We start from the raw sequence: 14,120 nt of genomic DNA, 5'->3' as shown, positions 1-14,120 counted from the left end.
TGGAGTCAATCAACTCCCACGTTACAAAGCATAATATTAACTGTCTTCCTGTGTCCATACAGAAAGGACATTGCTTTAAGGTAAACCATGCAAAAGACATAACTTACAATACAAGTTCAATACAATACAATACAATACATGTCCTTAGAAGGATCTGATCTTACAAGCTAACAGAATCTGATTTAGGGAGAAAAGGCGATTAACTGGCTGGGGAGGAGAGCACAGAGAAGAATTTACAGATAAACAGAGGAATAGGAGTGACTTGGAAGCTGTGATGGGTGTAACCCAATAAACCTAAGCTCCCTGTGGCAAGAGAGAAAGGACAAACCAGTGTTATCTTATAGGCATAGAATGGTATGACAGGTCATAGCAGATTCTCTGGTTCCTAGGAAAGTAGTGGAGTACATTTCTGTACACAGAGGACTTTATAGATCAAGTCAGAACAAAGAAAGCCATTAAGCAAAATTGAAGGAAACTGTTTGGTCTAGAAAGGTTATTTCCAGAGCTGACACAAAACCAGGGCAAAAATGCTGCTAAGTTTGCAGAGTCATCTGTATCTGTGAGCGTTGCTCATTGAGTTATCTGTAAAGATAGGGTCACAGGATGCTCTGTCCCCACGCTTCTGCAAAAGACCTTGGGAACGCAGCTCACAAAGCCTGTTAACACTTTTTAAAAGTTTCATTACATTTAATAATTGGTATTCGAATGAACACCAATCCCACCACCAATACACCTTTCCCCACCATATTTCGAATGTTTTCCACCCCCAAGCCCTGTTCCCAAAGCAGAATCGAAATAATGTATTTTGCATTGCTTGTTATGAATAATCCGCTATAAAATGATCCCAAAGAAACTTCCCTAGAGGAAAGTGTGTGAAGAGTGTTGTATTTCACCCAGGAACCTTTAAGACCCTGTTTAAGAGATAAGGAACATGTTCTTAAAGGCTGAGCCTTGCGTAAAGCCTGTTAACTCCAATCCTAGATGGATATGCTAATAGTTAATTCTGTGGAGACCCGGGACATTTAACAAAGAATTGATAGAAGTAGCCATTACACTGTTGCTTCAACCACTTAAAATCCCTAGCTGAATTCCGGCTTAAGAAAGAGAAGATGCACAAGGAAAGGCTTTGTCCCTCCCTGTCGTGGTTGGCTGTGGCTCAGCGACCGTGCCTTCGCCCGTCCTGCAGAGGGCGCCGGCGCCCGCAGTGCACCTCCAGGCGCGCGCGGGGGCGCTCTGACAGGGCCTCTCTTCCCCGCCGCCTCGGTGACCTTCCCTTCCGCCGCCGGAGCCCGCCTCGCCCTGCGCCAGTGGCCAGGATGGCGGCGTCTTCGAGCGGCGAGAAGGAGAAGGAGCGGCCGGCCGGCGGAGCCTCGGGAGCGGCGGGCGGGAACAGCACGCGGGAGCGGCTGCTGTCAGCGCTGGAAGACCTGGAGGTCTTGTCGAGGTAATGTCCGAGGGGCTAGCCGGACCCTCTGCTGCGGACACGCCGGCCTTGCGTGGGCTCCGCTCGGCGCGGCGGGCCGCGTTCCCACGGGCGCCCGCAGCTCGCGGCGGCCCACGCGGCATAAAAATGTTCTCCTGGGGAGTGGAGAACATGTTTAATAGGGACAGGGACCTGAGGGAGCCGAGGACCGTAGGTCTCCCTTCCTCCACCGGCTCTCGATGAATCGGGAACGCCCCCTTGGGTCCCCGGTACTGGGAGAACTGTCGTGAAGGGGAGTCGCTGCCCAGCTGGAGGAGCCCCGGGGAGGGCAGACGCGGGAGCTGGGACGGCGGCGCGGCGTCTGCTGGAGCCCGGGGTGGCCCGGGCGCCTGCCCCTGCTCTCGGACACATGTCGGGGTGCCTGGGAATAGGAGCTGATCGTCAGCCTTCCTTAGGCGGCTGCTAGGCGGAAGGGGCACATGCAGAGCTCTGTGCCACGTGAGGTCTCACCACCCGTAGGTGAAAGATCGTGCGGGTTTGGGAGGGCTGGAAATGCAGGGGCGGGGGGAGGGCTTTCACGGGCCCGTCTGTCAAATCGGAACCGCCCTTAGCTCCCTGGAGTGCCACTCTGGCGTTGGATCCCACCAAACGGTGCTCGGATTTGACTCCCTGTACCCATTTCGCACTGCACCGGTGAGAAGACAGTCGGCCTTCCTTCGTGCCTCTGCATGTACATCATTTCACATGAACCAGGAACAGGGCCGTCTTTTCAAAAGCTTCTTATCATTTTCCCGGCTTCGAAATATTTGGGAGGGGTCCACTTGCCCGCTGAGATCGTGTGTTAACTCAGCTTCTTACTGCCTGACAAGTACGGCCCAGTGAAACTTGTCTGCCAGGTAGCCGTCTCAAAAGTCTCAAAGTTCCAATGAATGAAAGCGCTTTTGGGGGGGGGGGGTGTCTTTTTTTGATTTTGTGGTTTGTATTGGAGAGCTGCTCTGTTTCCTTTTGCTAATCCTGTGAACCAGTTTGTTCTTAGTCTAAAGAAAGCTGGTTGGACTGAAGTGCAACTTGCAAAGTTAGGTTTGATGAGGAACAACACTGTGAATGGTTTGAGCACAGCAGGTCTGTCTTGAACGCGTCCCTCGGCTTTGGGTGGGATCCTGAAACCTAAGTGAAGAGATGCTGAGATGCTGTAGGGCACTATTCCGGAGCACTCACATGCTATACGTTCCATGAGCCCCCAGGACAGGTAGAAACAGGTTGAGAGAGCTCAGTTGTGTTTGCTTTGCAATGGTTTCTTTTTCCCTTCCTTTTTCTAGAGAACTTATTGAAATGCTGGCAATATCAAGAAACCAAAAGTTGTTACAGCCTGGAGAAGAAAACCAAGTAAGTAGTTTCTGTGTTAATTAAAATTAAGCATAACTAATGCAGCTTTCTTGTTTATTTTGTATGACATCTGGATGATTAAGATTCTTTCAAGTTAACAATGGAAACTGTAGGGAGGAGGGAGCTCCCCAATGGTTCTCATTATGCTGAGGAATCTAACTGATGGTCCTTGTCCAACCTAGCTCAAAGTCCCCAAGGATGTGGTGCTGTTTGGATCCTTTCAGTTGTCTGTTTTGATTATTATTTGACAGGTGCTAGAGTTGTTAATTCATAGAGATGGTGAATTTCAAGAGCTGATGAAATTGGCACTTAATCAAGGGAAAATCCATCATGAAATGCAAGTTTTAGAAAAAGAAGTAGAGAAGAGAGACAATGATATTCAGCAGTTGCAAAAGCAGCTAAAGGAAGCAGAACAGATACTGGTACGTTGACAGGTTGGTTTTCAAGGTTTTAAGAAAAGGATATTGTTTAATATATTTATGAAAAAAAATCTATTCAAGTGGTTGATATGTTGGGAAACTTTCCAGATCCAAAAGTGAATCAATTTGATTCCTAAAATGTCATGCTCAGGGGCTAGAGCAATAGCACAGTGGGTAGGGCTTGCACCCGGCCAACCCGGGTTCGATTCCTGGTATCCCATATGGTCCCCTGAGTACCGCCAGGGGTAACTCCTGAGTGCAGAGCCAGGAATAACCCCTGTGCATGTCCAGGTGTGACCCCCAAAAAGCAAAAAAAAAAAAAAGAGAGAGAGAGAGAAATGTCATGCTCATTCTGTCTTTATAGTTTGTATTACTTTGAAACTGCATTTTCAGTAAAACATTCACATGAAAGCATTCGCATGATTGAATTATAGAAATGGGAAGTTTCAGTTTTCTTCTGTCCTGATACATTTTAGTTGTTAATAGTCTGAATCTTTCATTTAGATACTTGGCCTTCATAGGTTTGACTGCAGATTCACTTGTACTTGGAATTTCTTTTAAACATGGCATAAGCTTGGTAAATGCCAAAAAAGGCATTATAGATGTATTTCTCTTAACCTTTTGTTGAAAACACTTTTCTTCGGTTTTATTGTACCAATACAGTATATGGTACATGTAATATCCAGCAAATGTTACATTCTTTTGTTATAGTTCTTTTCAGTTTGACATTTAACCAGCCATAGGCTATTAAAGTTTTAGGGGGAGTCAGAAGTTACAAGTGGGTTTCAGCAGCACAGAAATGAGTGCCCCTCTTCCTGCATTAATCAAGGTTCCACTGTATTAAAATATTTCATATTTAAAATAATAAAATAGTTAATATTTAAATTAAAACCCTGAGCAGTATAGTATTTAACCCCTCCTGCTGAAAAAAATTACAAATGCTTTCTTCCACAAAAATTACTCATACAATTTATTTTGACTACTAAAGTAATGGGTTGGAGCAATAGCACAGCAGGTAGGGCGTTTGCTTTGCACATGGCCGACCTGGGTTCGATTCCTCCGTCCCTTTTAGAGAGCCCGGCAAACTACTGAGAGTATTCTGCCCGCACAGCAAAGCCTGGCAAGCTCCCCTTGGCATGTTCAATATGCCACAAACAGTAACAACAAGTCTTGTAATGGAGATGTTACTGGTGCCTGCTCGAGCAAATCTATGAACAGTGAGCAAATCGATGAACGGGAGGACAGTGCTACAGTGTTACTAAAGTAATACTTATTTGTCAGAATATATTAAGGAAATAGAGGAAAATAGAAAGAAGAAAAGTAACCTGTCTCATCTCAAAATTTGTCCCTGTTATTTGCATTCTGGTATGATTCTTTCTGCCTCTTGCAGTCAGCAGAATACTGTGACATTTTATTGCTATTTACTAAGAAACTTTTTTCACATGATTACAGAATTTTTAAGTTCCAACTTTCTATTACAAATCATGCTCTGATGAATATTCTTTTAGAACTTCCTTTTGGGGGTACCAGTAAGATAAACTGGGTGGGGTGTTTGCCTCATACACGGATGACCCAAGTTCAGTCCCACGCGTTGTTTATGATCCTCCAGCACTGCCACGAGTGATCCCTGGGTGCAGAGCCAGTAATAAGCCCTGAGCACAGCCTGTACATCCCTAACCCATTCCCCAACTCCTTTTTTAAGTGATTAGATAAGCAAGCAAGCAGAACTTATTTTAATTGGATTATATTCTTCAGATTAGGTTTCTGAAAATTTAATTGTTGATTTAAAGATAATAGGGGCTGGACCTATAGACCAGTGGGTAGGGCATTTGCCCTGAATGCGGCCGACCCAGGTTTGATCCTCAGCATCCGTATGATCCCCCAAGTTACCCAAGCACCACAGGAGTGACTCATTCCTGAGGGCAGAGCCAGGAGTAACCCCTGAACACCACTGGGTATGATTCAAAAAGCCAAAAAAAAATAAAAAAGATAATAAATAGATGGCCTATAAAGGAATGACTGATTCAGATATAGCTGACATTGATACTTGTATATCAGGCCCTTTGCTTTTAACTAGATGCATATTATCTCAGTCTTCATAATAGTTGTATGAGGTCAGTACTGTTATTCCATTTTATAGATAAACCAGGATTCTGAATGAATCTTGTCCACCAAGAGTAGACATTAGAGATGAAATTTAAGTTTTTTGTTTTGTTTTTTCACGACTTCTGGCAATGCTCGGGGCTTTTTCTTGACTCTGCACTCAGGGATCTCGGGGGGCGGGGCAGGGGGCAGTGTTGGGATTAGAAGGGATGCATATAGAGTGCTTGGAATCAAACCCTGGTCAGCTGACTACAAGACAAGTACCCTGCTCCCTGGAGTATCTCTCCTGCCCGAGATGAAATTTAATCCTTAAATGGTTTTGACTCTTAACTCAGCTTGTGAATACATATACTAGATAAAGCTCATTTTACTTTTTAGTTTACCTTATTGTGGGAGAGGGGACAGTGGGGTTCTTTATAATAATTGTCAAATATGAGTTTAATGATAACATAAATTTAAGATTAGCATTTTAACAATATATTCCATGAACTATTAAATAATTTTGCTCTTTTAGATGCAAGTACTAGATTCTTGGTGGGGGGTATTGTACCTGGTCTGGTTGTCTTCTGCAGCAGCTATAAAGAAAAACAGTAACTGATCCAGTATAGGTTTGATACAGTGAAAATTAAACCTTGTTTCTTTTTTTAATGTTGTTTAAATTAGGCAACAGCTGTTTACCAAGCAAAAGAAAAACTCAAATCAATAGATAAAGCAAGAAAAGGTTAGTTCCATTAGAATATTATATTTCTGAAAAATACTATATTGCTGAAACAATCCAAGTTTTTATTTCAGGGAAGTGAATGAAAATATTTTTGGTGACCATTTGTTGCTCTTGACAGGGTTCCAGTAAAAATATATATAAAATGTCTACTGAGTGTTAGCACTGTGCTACATATTACTAAGAACTATCATGCCTTTTTTCAGGTTATAACAAGCAATATACCATCACAAGTTGACTGTACCCAGATGTGCAATAAATACAGTGGGCTTCTAAAATTGCTAGGAAAACGAAAGAAAGCTGTGAAGTGGAAGTGGAATTTTAAGTTCGAGTTTGAAAAATAGTGTACAGAATGATGAAAGGAGAACATCCATTGATCAACTGGAGTGGGGCTTAGCATGTTAAGCAGTGGGAATTTGATATGGCCTTGGGATGCTCTCACATCTGGAGTTTAGCGAGACCCAATCTGCCTGTCTGTCTCCTGGAAAAGGCTTCCTTTTTTGAATGTTTTAGTTTATGTACTAAAGACAGAATTGTAAGAATTTTAGCTACTTCGCTTTTTAACATGATTTACTTATGTTCTTTCCCTTTAGATAACTGAATATTTGGTCTTATTATATAACAAGAGTAATGTAAATCCTTACATGTACACATACACATATTCTGAAACAATAACATTTTGGGGGACTGAAGTGATAGTACAGCGGGTAGTCCTCCTGCTTTTCATGAGGCCAACCCTGGGTCAATCCTGGCATCCCATATGGAGCCCTGAGCACACAGCGGAAATAAGCCTGAGCATGGCTAAATAACATTCCTGTTCTTTGGGACTCCCAAAAAGTCTTCAGGAGACCCTGGGTTCACTCTCACCGATGCTCAGCCAACCAAGCCAGTGGTTCAGTGCTAGGGCCTGAGGGATATGCTGCTGTTCAAGCCATGCATTGCTGAGGGCCTCTGTGGCTTCCAGGGCTACATTCCCAGCAGTGTTCAGAAAGCCTTGTGGCCCCCAAGATCAAACCTGTGTTGGGCATGTGCCTTGCATACACCCTAACCCCTATACTACTTCCCCAGGCCCACTAATGAGGGTTTTGGTTTTGTTTTTTTGTTTTGGCCTCACCTGGTGTGCTCAGGGGTTAACTCCTGGCTCTGCGCTCAGGAGTTACACTTGGTGGTGCTTGGGAGACCATATGGGATACCAGGGATCAAACCATGGTCAGCTGCTTGCAAGGCAAACACCCTGCCTGCTGTACTATCTCTGCCTTCCCCCGCCAAACATTCTTGTTTGTTTGGGGGCCACCACAGCCCATTGTGCTTAGGGACCATGCAGTACAGAGATTGAAACTAGGGCTCCTATATGCAAAACATGTGCTTCAGCCCTTGAGTCATCTCCCTAGCCCTTGAAAGTAAACTATAAGGCCCTGCTATATATGTATTATGTAGGAGCTTTATTTTTTAAAACCTAGTGAATATATTGTGTGTATCTTTCTAGTACTTAAGTCTATGTAACAGCTTTATGTCAACGTAAATACCTGAGTAGTATAGTATGAACTTCCTTGGTTTAACAGTTTGGCTATATTAGGAGATGAAACTTTTGTGTTCGTTGTTGCTTTCAGAATAATAATAGTATTTAATGTTAGTTAATAATTGAGATTATTGAGTGTTATACTTGTCTTCCAAGCTTTATGTAAGATGATTTCCTGAATTGTGATTTCCCTCTAACTTGGGAATATATATGATTTATGATAGCAGGGGTTAACTAGCTTAGATTACCATCCAGGTCATTTAAGTATGATGTGCAACTATGATATAGGATTGTATAAATTTGATTATTTACTAAACTGTGAAATTTGCCTCTTGATTCAGGTGCTATTTCCTCTGAAGAAATAATTAAGTATGCACATAGGATTAGTGCAAGTAATGCTGTATGTGCCCCACTGACCTGGGTTCCAGGTAATACCTCTCTTCTAATTTATGTGTGTGTTTAAATTTCTTATGACCATAACCCCAAAAACAGGGGGATTGAATATACAATTATTTTACCTTGTTCACCTGCTACCTGTAAGAATAGAAATCATGGGCTTGATCAATTTGGAGTTGTGTGAAGCTATTGCTAATAAGGATTATGTTTCTTTTCTTTGTTAAATGTATAATTTTTATTTTGCTTGATTTATTTGGTTTTGGGTCTACATCCAGCAGTACTTCTGACTCTGTGCTCAGGAATCATTACTGGTGGGGCTTGAGGTACATCTGTGTGCAAGCACTTCTTACCCACTGTACTATCTCTTAGCCTGAATGTGTAATTTTTTTAAAAATACAAGATATGAGATGATTCTAAAGCTGTAGATAATATATGCCTGTAAAATCCAGGCTGAGCAGAGGCCGTTTCTTTACATTATGATTTCCACAAAGATCACAGCCGATGAAATAGAGTCAGTTCTTAGGTGTTAAATATGAAGCACTGAGCGCTGGAAAGGAATGGAGTAGCTAAAGTCAGCAGTTATAGTAGTAGTCTGCACTTACATTGGCACTGGATAACATAAGCAGAGAGAGATCCAAGGTAAAATGACCTAGAGTCTTTGGGGGAGGAGTGGGAGTTGGTTATTTCAACTTTGATAACTCCTTTGGTGTTTATAATAAAATTCAACCCTGAAGGGTTGAATGGAGAGAAAGTGCAGGGGTGAAGGTGCTTACCCGTCAGGTGACCAGCCCATATTCAATCCCCTGTACAATATATGTTCACGAAGCACACCAGGTGTGGCCCCCCAAAAACACCAAGCAGGCAGCTACATCTTTTTAGGGTATGAGAATCTGGCACTGGTGAGAAATATTAGCAAGAAGTTGCTCAAAATCTAGCCATCTTTTTATCAACCCCAAACTGCTGTTTATTACATTTTTATGATTCTAAAGGAACGTTATTGACTCCTGATAACTCCACTGGAAAATTACAGTAATAACAATCAAAGAAGCTGGTTAGATGATAGTTCTGAAACAATCCGGTGTTTTTCAGTCTTTCTGTCTTTTAAAGTGTACCTGCAGGAGCTAGAGTGATAGTACAGTGTGTAGGGTTTTGGCCTTGCACGCCACCAATCCAGATTTAATTCCTGGCATCCTATATGGTCCCCTGAGCACCGCCAGGTGTGATTGCAGTGAGTGTAGAGCCAGGAGTAATCTGTAAGCATTGCTAGGTGTGGCCCCAAAACAATGCACCCATCCCCCCAAATAAAGTGTGGGGCTTGCACGTGGCCGACCTAGGTTCGAGCCCTAGCACCCGAGCCTGCCAGGAATGGTCCCTGAGTGCAGAAGTCAAAGTAAGTCACTCCTGACTTTTTTTTCTTTTTTTAATTAAGTGACTGTGAGATAAACAGTTACAAAGTTGCTCATGATTGGGTTCAGTCAGACAGTTCAACACTGGTCTCTGTACAAGTGCATATTTCCCACCATCATTGTCCCCTGTCTGCCTGTCTGTCTTTTTCTCTCTTGTCTCTCTCCTCTCCTCTGTCTGTCTCTCTCTCTCTCTGTCTCTCCTTTCTCTTTCCTCTCTCCTCTTTCCCCTTCCCACCCCCCACCTTTGGACATCATGGTTTGCAATACAGGTACTGAAAGGTTATCATGTATGTCCCTTTCAAGAGGCCCAAATTTTATCCCCTGCACTGCATGATCCCCCCAGGCAATCCCTGAATTTGGAGTCAGGAGTAGCCTGTAAGCCAGGCCACTGTGACCTCCCCAGCCCCGTGGCGCCCCCCCCCCCCACACACACACAAAGGTACAATCATCCTTCAGAGTATACATTATTCCTCTTTTCTTACTAGAAAGAAGAATCAGTATCTTTTGTCATTTGGAATTTTGCTAAAATGTTATTTTTGCCCATTTATAAAACAGTATGGAGTTTATGAATACTCAGAATGCATATAATTTTAAATAAGTTCCTGAAAACAACTGATAAGACGGTCTCTCCTTTCAAACTTTAAAATATAGCTGGAAGGCTTCAAAAGTGATACAGTATGTGAGTGTATCAACCATTTGTCATTGTTTACTATTTGTGATGTCAGGAATCAGCCCAGGTCCTTAACATGCAAGACATTTGCCCAAATTCTTGTATTGGATATCAAAGTTATTTTTGTTTGTTTGTTTTAAATAAGGGGACCCACGGAGACCATACCCAACTGACTTAGAGATGAGAAGCGGGTTATTGGGTCAAATGAACAACCCTTCTTCTAATGGTGTGAACGGTCACCTACCAGGAGATGCACTTGCAGCGGGCAGATTGCCAGGTAATGTTCCTCAGAAGGATGTTTTCAAACTAGCTAGTGTTTGCCGGATCCAACTCAGGATAGTGGTAGTTAAGTTCTCTACATGGGATTACTCTGTGCCTCCTCCTCACCACCACCACCCCCCCACGCACACAAACAGGAGTTTTTATGCTACTTTTGCTTATGTTAAAGTCTGTTCTAGGCGGAAGTAATGAAAATTGAGTTCTCTGCCATGCTAAATACCATTTTTCTGTATAAAGGCGATTGCATACCTTTTTAAAAGTCATTGCTCTAAGTACACTTTTTAAAAATTGTTAATCATACTGTGTAAATTGTAAGATGGTATCTATGTTCGGTTTAAAAACTAAAGTGAACATACTCTGAAGAACTTGCAAGAAAAAAATAGCACTGTAGCAGTCCTCCCGTTGTTCATCGATTTGCTCGAGCGGGCCCAGTAACGTCTCCATTTTGAGACTTGTTACTGTGTTTGGCATATTGAATAGTCACGGATAGCTTGCCAGGCTTTGCCATGCGAGCGAGATACTCTCGGTAGCTTGCTGAGCTCTTGAGAGGGGTGGAGGAATCGAACCCGGTTCAGCCGGGCCAGCTGTGTGCAAGGCAAATGTCCTACCTCTGTGCCATCGCTCCAGCCCAAGAAAAAAATAAAGCTTTTTAAATCAGTTTTAAATATAATCATTATTTACTGTGAGCTTTCTTCAAGTTCTGCAGGTATGCTGTTCTTATTTTATTGCTACCATATTTTATCTTTTAAAGGTGACTTGTTTTGATTTGTAAAACATTTTTAAAGTTTAAGAACAGTGTAACACAGGAAAAAATAGGCTCCTTGAACACTTGCTTCAGTTCCGGTCTGGTTTTTAGGTTGAAGTTAGAAACATTTAAGTACCTTTTGGGGGGCTTAGCATTTTATTGCAGAAATTTTGGTTACTGGGGCTAGAAATGGTACAGCAGGTCAAGCACTTGCCTTGTATGCTGCTGATCGTGTTCAGTCCCTGGCACCCAATATGGTCCCCCAAGCCTTCCAGGAATATGGTTCCCTGAGTACAGAGCCAGAAGTAAATCCTGGGCACCACTGGGTGTGGCCCAAAAACAAGTCCAAAAAATGCTGTAAACATCATTTTGGTTACGTCCTGGGAATTCCCTATTTATTAGTTTCCCAGGCCATCTCATTGTTCTCATTGTGATTGCCCTGTCACATGCAGACCACGGTCCAATTAGGAGTTGGGAACCACACCAACAATGTAAGCGAGGAAAATTTAAAACTTTTCTAGTAACTAACAAGGTAGTGGTAAAAGACACAGGAATAACAAATACAGGAAGCAGTGACTTGACCTAAGACCAAGGCAGGGTGTACCACCACTACCACCACCTCCCCCTGTGGAGACTGATAAATGAGTCTCCTCTTCAGCCAAGCCCAAGGTTGGCACATATCTTGATGCCCTCATTGTGGGTCTATTGCTTGACCCACTGGATAGCAGAGCAGTTAGGTGAGGTGTCACAGGCCAGAACTGGCAAGTAGAAAATTACCTATTCTGATGCCTGAGACTTACTCTTTGGAGTAAAGGTGAAACGTAAGTGGAACACCACCTTCTGAGATCAAGCTGAAATTTGTTAAAGAGTGAAGATGATCAAATACACCAAAACCACCAGATACCAGAAGAATGAGGAAACAGCAGAATTCAGAAAGATAAGCTATTCCTCCCATAAAGGCACTTGAGTGCCCCCTACTGACAAAACTGTATGTTGACAAAGGAGAAATGTTTTCAGGGTCCAGGGAGAAGAGTGGGTTTGAGGATTAAGAGGCATTTGGTAACTGGCCATCTTTTAGCCAATTATAGGACTCTTTTAGCTCTTTTAAAATCTTAGACTTGATCTACACTGGCTTACGGCCTATATCCCCTTTCTTTAGGAATAGATTCTGAAAACCCCACCCCCTGAATGCAAAGCTAGTGCTATGCTCTGCGCTGCATCCCCACTCCTGAAGGAGATGTTTGATTTGTTGCTATCGATGTCTTACAGGTGAAAAAATGTCATTCGACTTTATCTAAAGAGTTTCTTAAAGGAAAGTCAGTTTTAAACAAGTTCTAGCTACTAAAGTATCATTCACAGTTTAATCTTAGCCACATGTGTATTTTTATTCCAGCCTTTAAAATGTTTTACTTCATGAACAGCAAAAGAAAAATTAATCCGTGGTAGAAATGTTCTTACACATGCTTCTTCTTTTCTCCAGATGTCCTTGCTCCTCAGTACCCATGGCAATCAAATGATATGTCAATTAATATGCTTCCACCAAGTCACAGTAGTGACTTTTTACTGGAACCTCCAGGACATAATAAAGAAAATGAAGATGATGTAGAAGTTATGTCAACAGACTCCTCCAGCAGTAGTAGTGACTCTGATTAAAAATCATTGACAAGAAACTGAATAATAAAAAACTCAGTTTCTTAAAGATAGGCAGGTAATGTTGGATACAATGCAGTTGTGCAGTTTTGTTTTCTTTTTTAATGTAGGAGTACTGCTATTTATTCAGCCACTGATTAGCTGATTGAATTGGGCATGAACTCCACATGGACTTTTCTTTTTAAAGCCATAAATCATGGCTTCAGTTCTAAACCACTAGAGAAAAATTTACTGTTGGAAAAGCTTATTCTGGTCAGTGCTATCTGACCCTCTGACCCTGTTCTATTCCAGTTGTGTTGGACTTGTACATAGTAGTTATTTAAATAAAATTTGAGGGACATGACTTATGTACATATCACTAATATAGTCTTGGAAATACATAGAAAACCTAAAAAAATAAAAGAGGACAGTGCTGATTGTATACCATAATCTCAAAATCCAAACCTCATTTGAAAGTAAAGGCTGTTATCTTCTGTCACAGTAACAGGAGAAATTCTCTGTATTATATGTACCTATTGTAATTATTGTAAATAAATCACTTTAGTTTGTATTTTTTATTTTAAAATATTCCTTCACTGTAAGAAATTATTTGTTGCATTTTATACACTTAATTCTGGGGGTTTTATTTGTTGGGGCCACACCTGGTGGTAGGTGCTCTGGGGTCACTCCTGGTGGTGCTTGGGAGGGCCTGTGTGTGGGGTTGGAGATGGAACCGGAATTTGCTACTTGCAAAGCAAGCACCTTAGCCCCTCTCCCCCCTTCAGCTTAATCTCTAGCCCAAGGCAAGTATTTTTGTCTCCATGATCTTTATACTATCAGTTTCAACTTCTGCTGTTAAAGACGCCACAAGCTGAGTGGCTTAAAATAAACACATGACACAGGTCTCTTATGACATAGAACCCAGAGTTCGTGTAGTCTTTAGACAAAACCAAGAAAAGTCATACTTTTAAGATCGCTTTTTTCTGTGGTGAAAAGTTCCTTTTGATCTTGGAGTACTAAAAGAGGCATCTAAGTCAACACATCTGACATCCTTTGATACTCGTGTACAGCAAGCGTGAGGATAGAAAGTAACTGAACTGGGGGGAAAAAACCACACTGCTGTAATTCATAGACAAAGCACTTATTATTTTTCTAATGCAGGTAGGCTTTCTATAACAGAATATTGTGTCTTGGTGATATAACAATACGATTTCATTTTGATGACATACAAATAGTAATGCTGCCATCAAGCTGGATTTATAATGACAGAATTGCACTCCAATGACCAAGGTTTTAAAGAACATGCTTTCGTATCCAAGAGTTAGAAAAAGCACCCCCTCATCAGCAAAGGACTTGCGCAAAATACAATCATCATGTTGTTTACTTTTTGGGAGGGCACACCTGGCAGTGCTCAAGGGACCATCTGG

At 42.1% G+C, this 14,120-nt stretch overlaps 1 protein-coding gene across 1 annotated transcript; it reads left to right on the top strand.

The window, feature by feature from the left end:
• The first annotated feature begins 1,288 nt into the window (after positions 1–1,288).
• MED4 (mediator complex subunit 4) lies at positions 1,289–13,264 on the top strand. The gene is made up of 7 exons (XM_056109807.1): positions 1,289–1,444; positions 2,743–2,809; positions 3,061–3,231; positions 5,995–6,052; positions 7,910–7,996; positions 10,186–10,317; positions 12,545–13,264. Exons 1-7 carry the CDS (start codon positions 1,317–1,319, stop codon positions 12,715–12,717), a joined length of 816 nt encoding a protein of 271 aa, XP_055965782.1. The 5' UTR covers positions 1,289–1,316; the 3' UTR covers positions 12,718–13,264.
• Positions 13,265–14,120: the final 856 nt, after the last annotated feature.

The sequence above is a fragment of the Sorex fumeus genome, unplaced genomic scaffold, assembly GCF_029834395.1.
Source record: "Sorex fumeus unplaced genomic scaffold, SorFum_2.1 ptg000008l, whole genome shotgun sequence".
Taxonomy (NCBI): domain Eukaryota; kingdom Metazoa; phylum Chordata; class Mammalia; order Eulipotyphla; family Soricidae; genus Sorex; species Sorex fumeus.
This window is presented reverse-complemented; position numbering and strand designations above follow the sequence as displayed.

Excerpts from the sequence above, each read along its gene's own strand:
- MED4 (XM_056109807.1), top strand. The coding sequence starts at position 1,317 with ATGGCGGCGTCTTCGAGCGGCGAGAAGGAGAAGGAGCGGCCGGCCGGC. Across the intron at positions 1,445-2,742 it reads GACCTGGAGGTCTTGTCGAG|AGAACTTATTGAAATGCTGG; the intron begins GTAATGTCCGAG and ends TCCTTTTTCTAG. Across the intron at positions 3,232-5,994 it reads AGGAAGCAGAACAGATACTG|GCAACAGCTGTTTACCAAGC; the intron begins GTACGTTGACAG and ends TGTTTAAATTAG.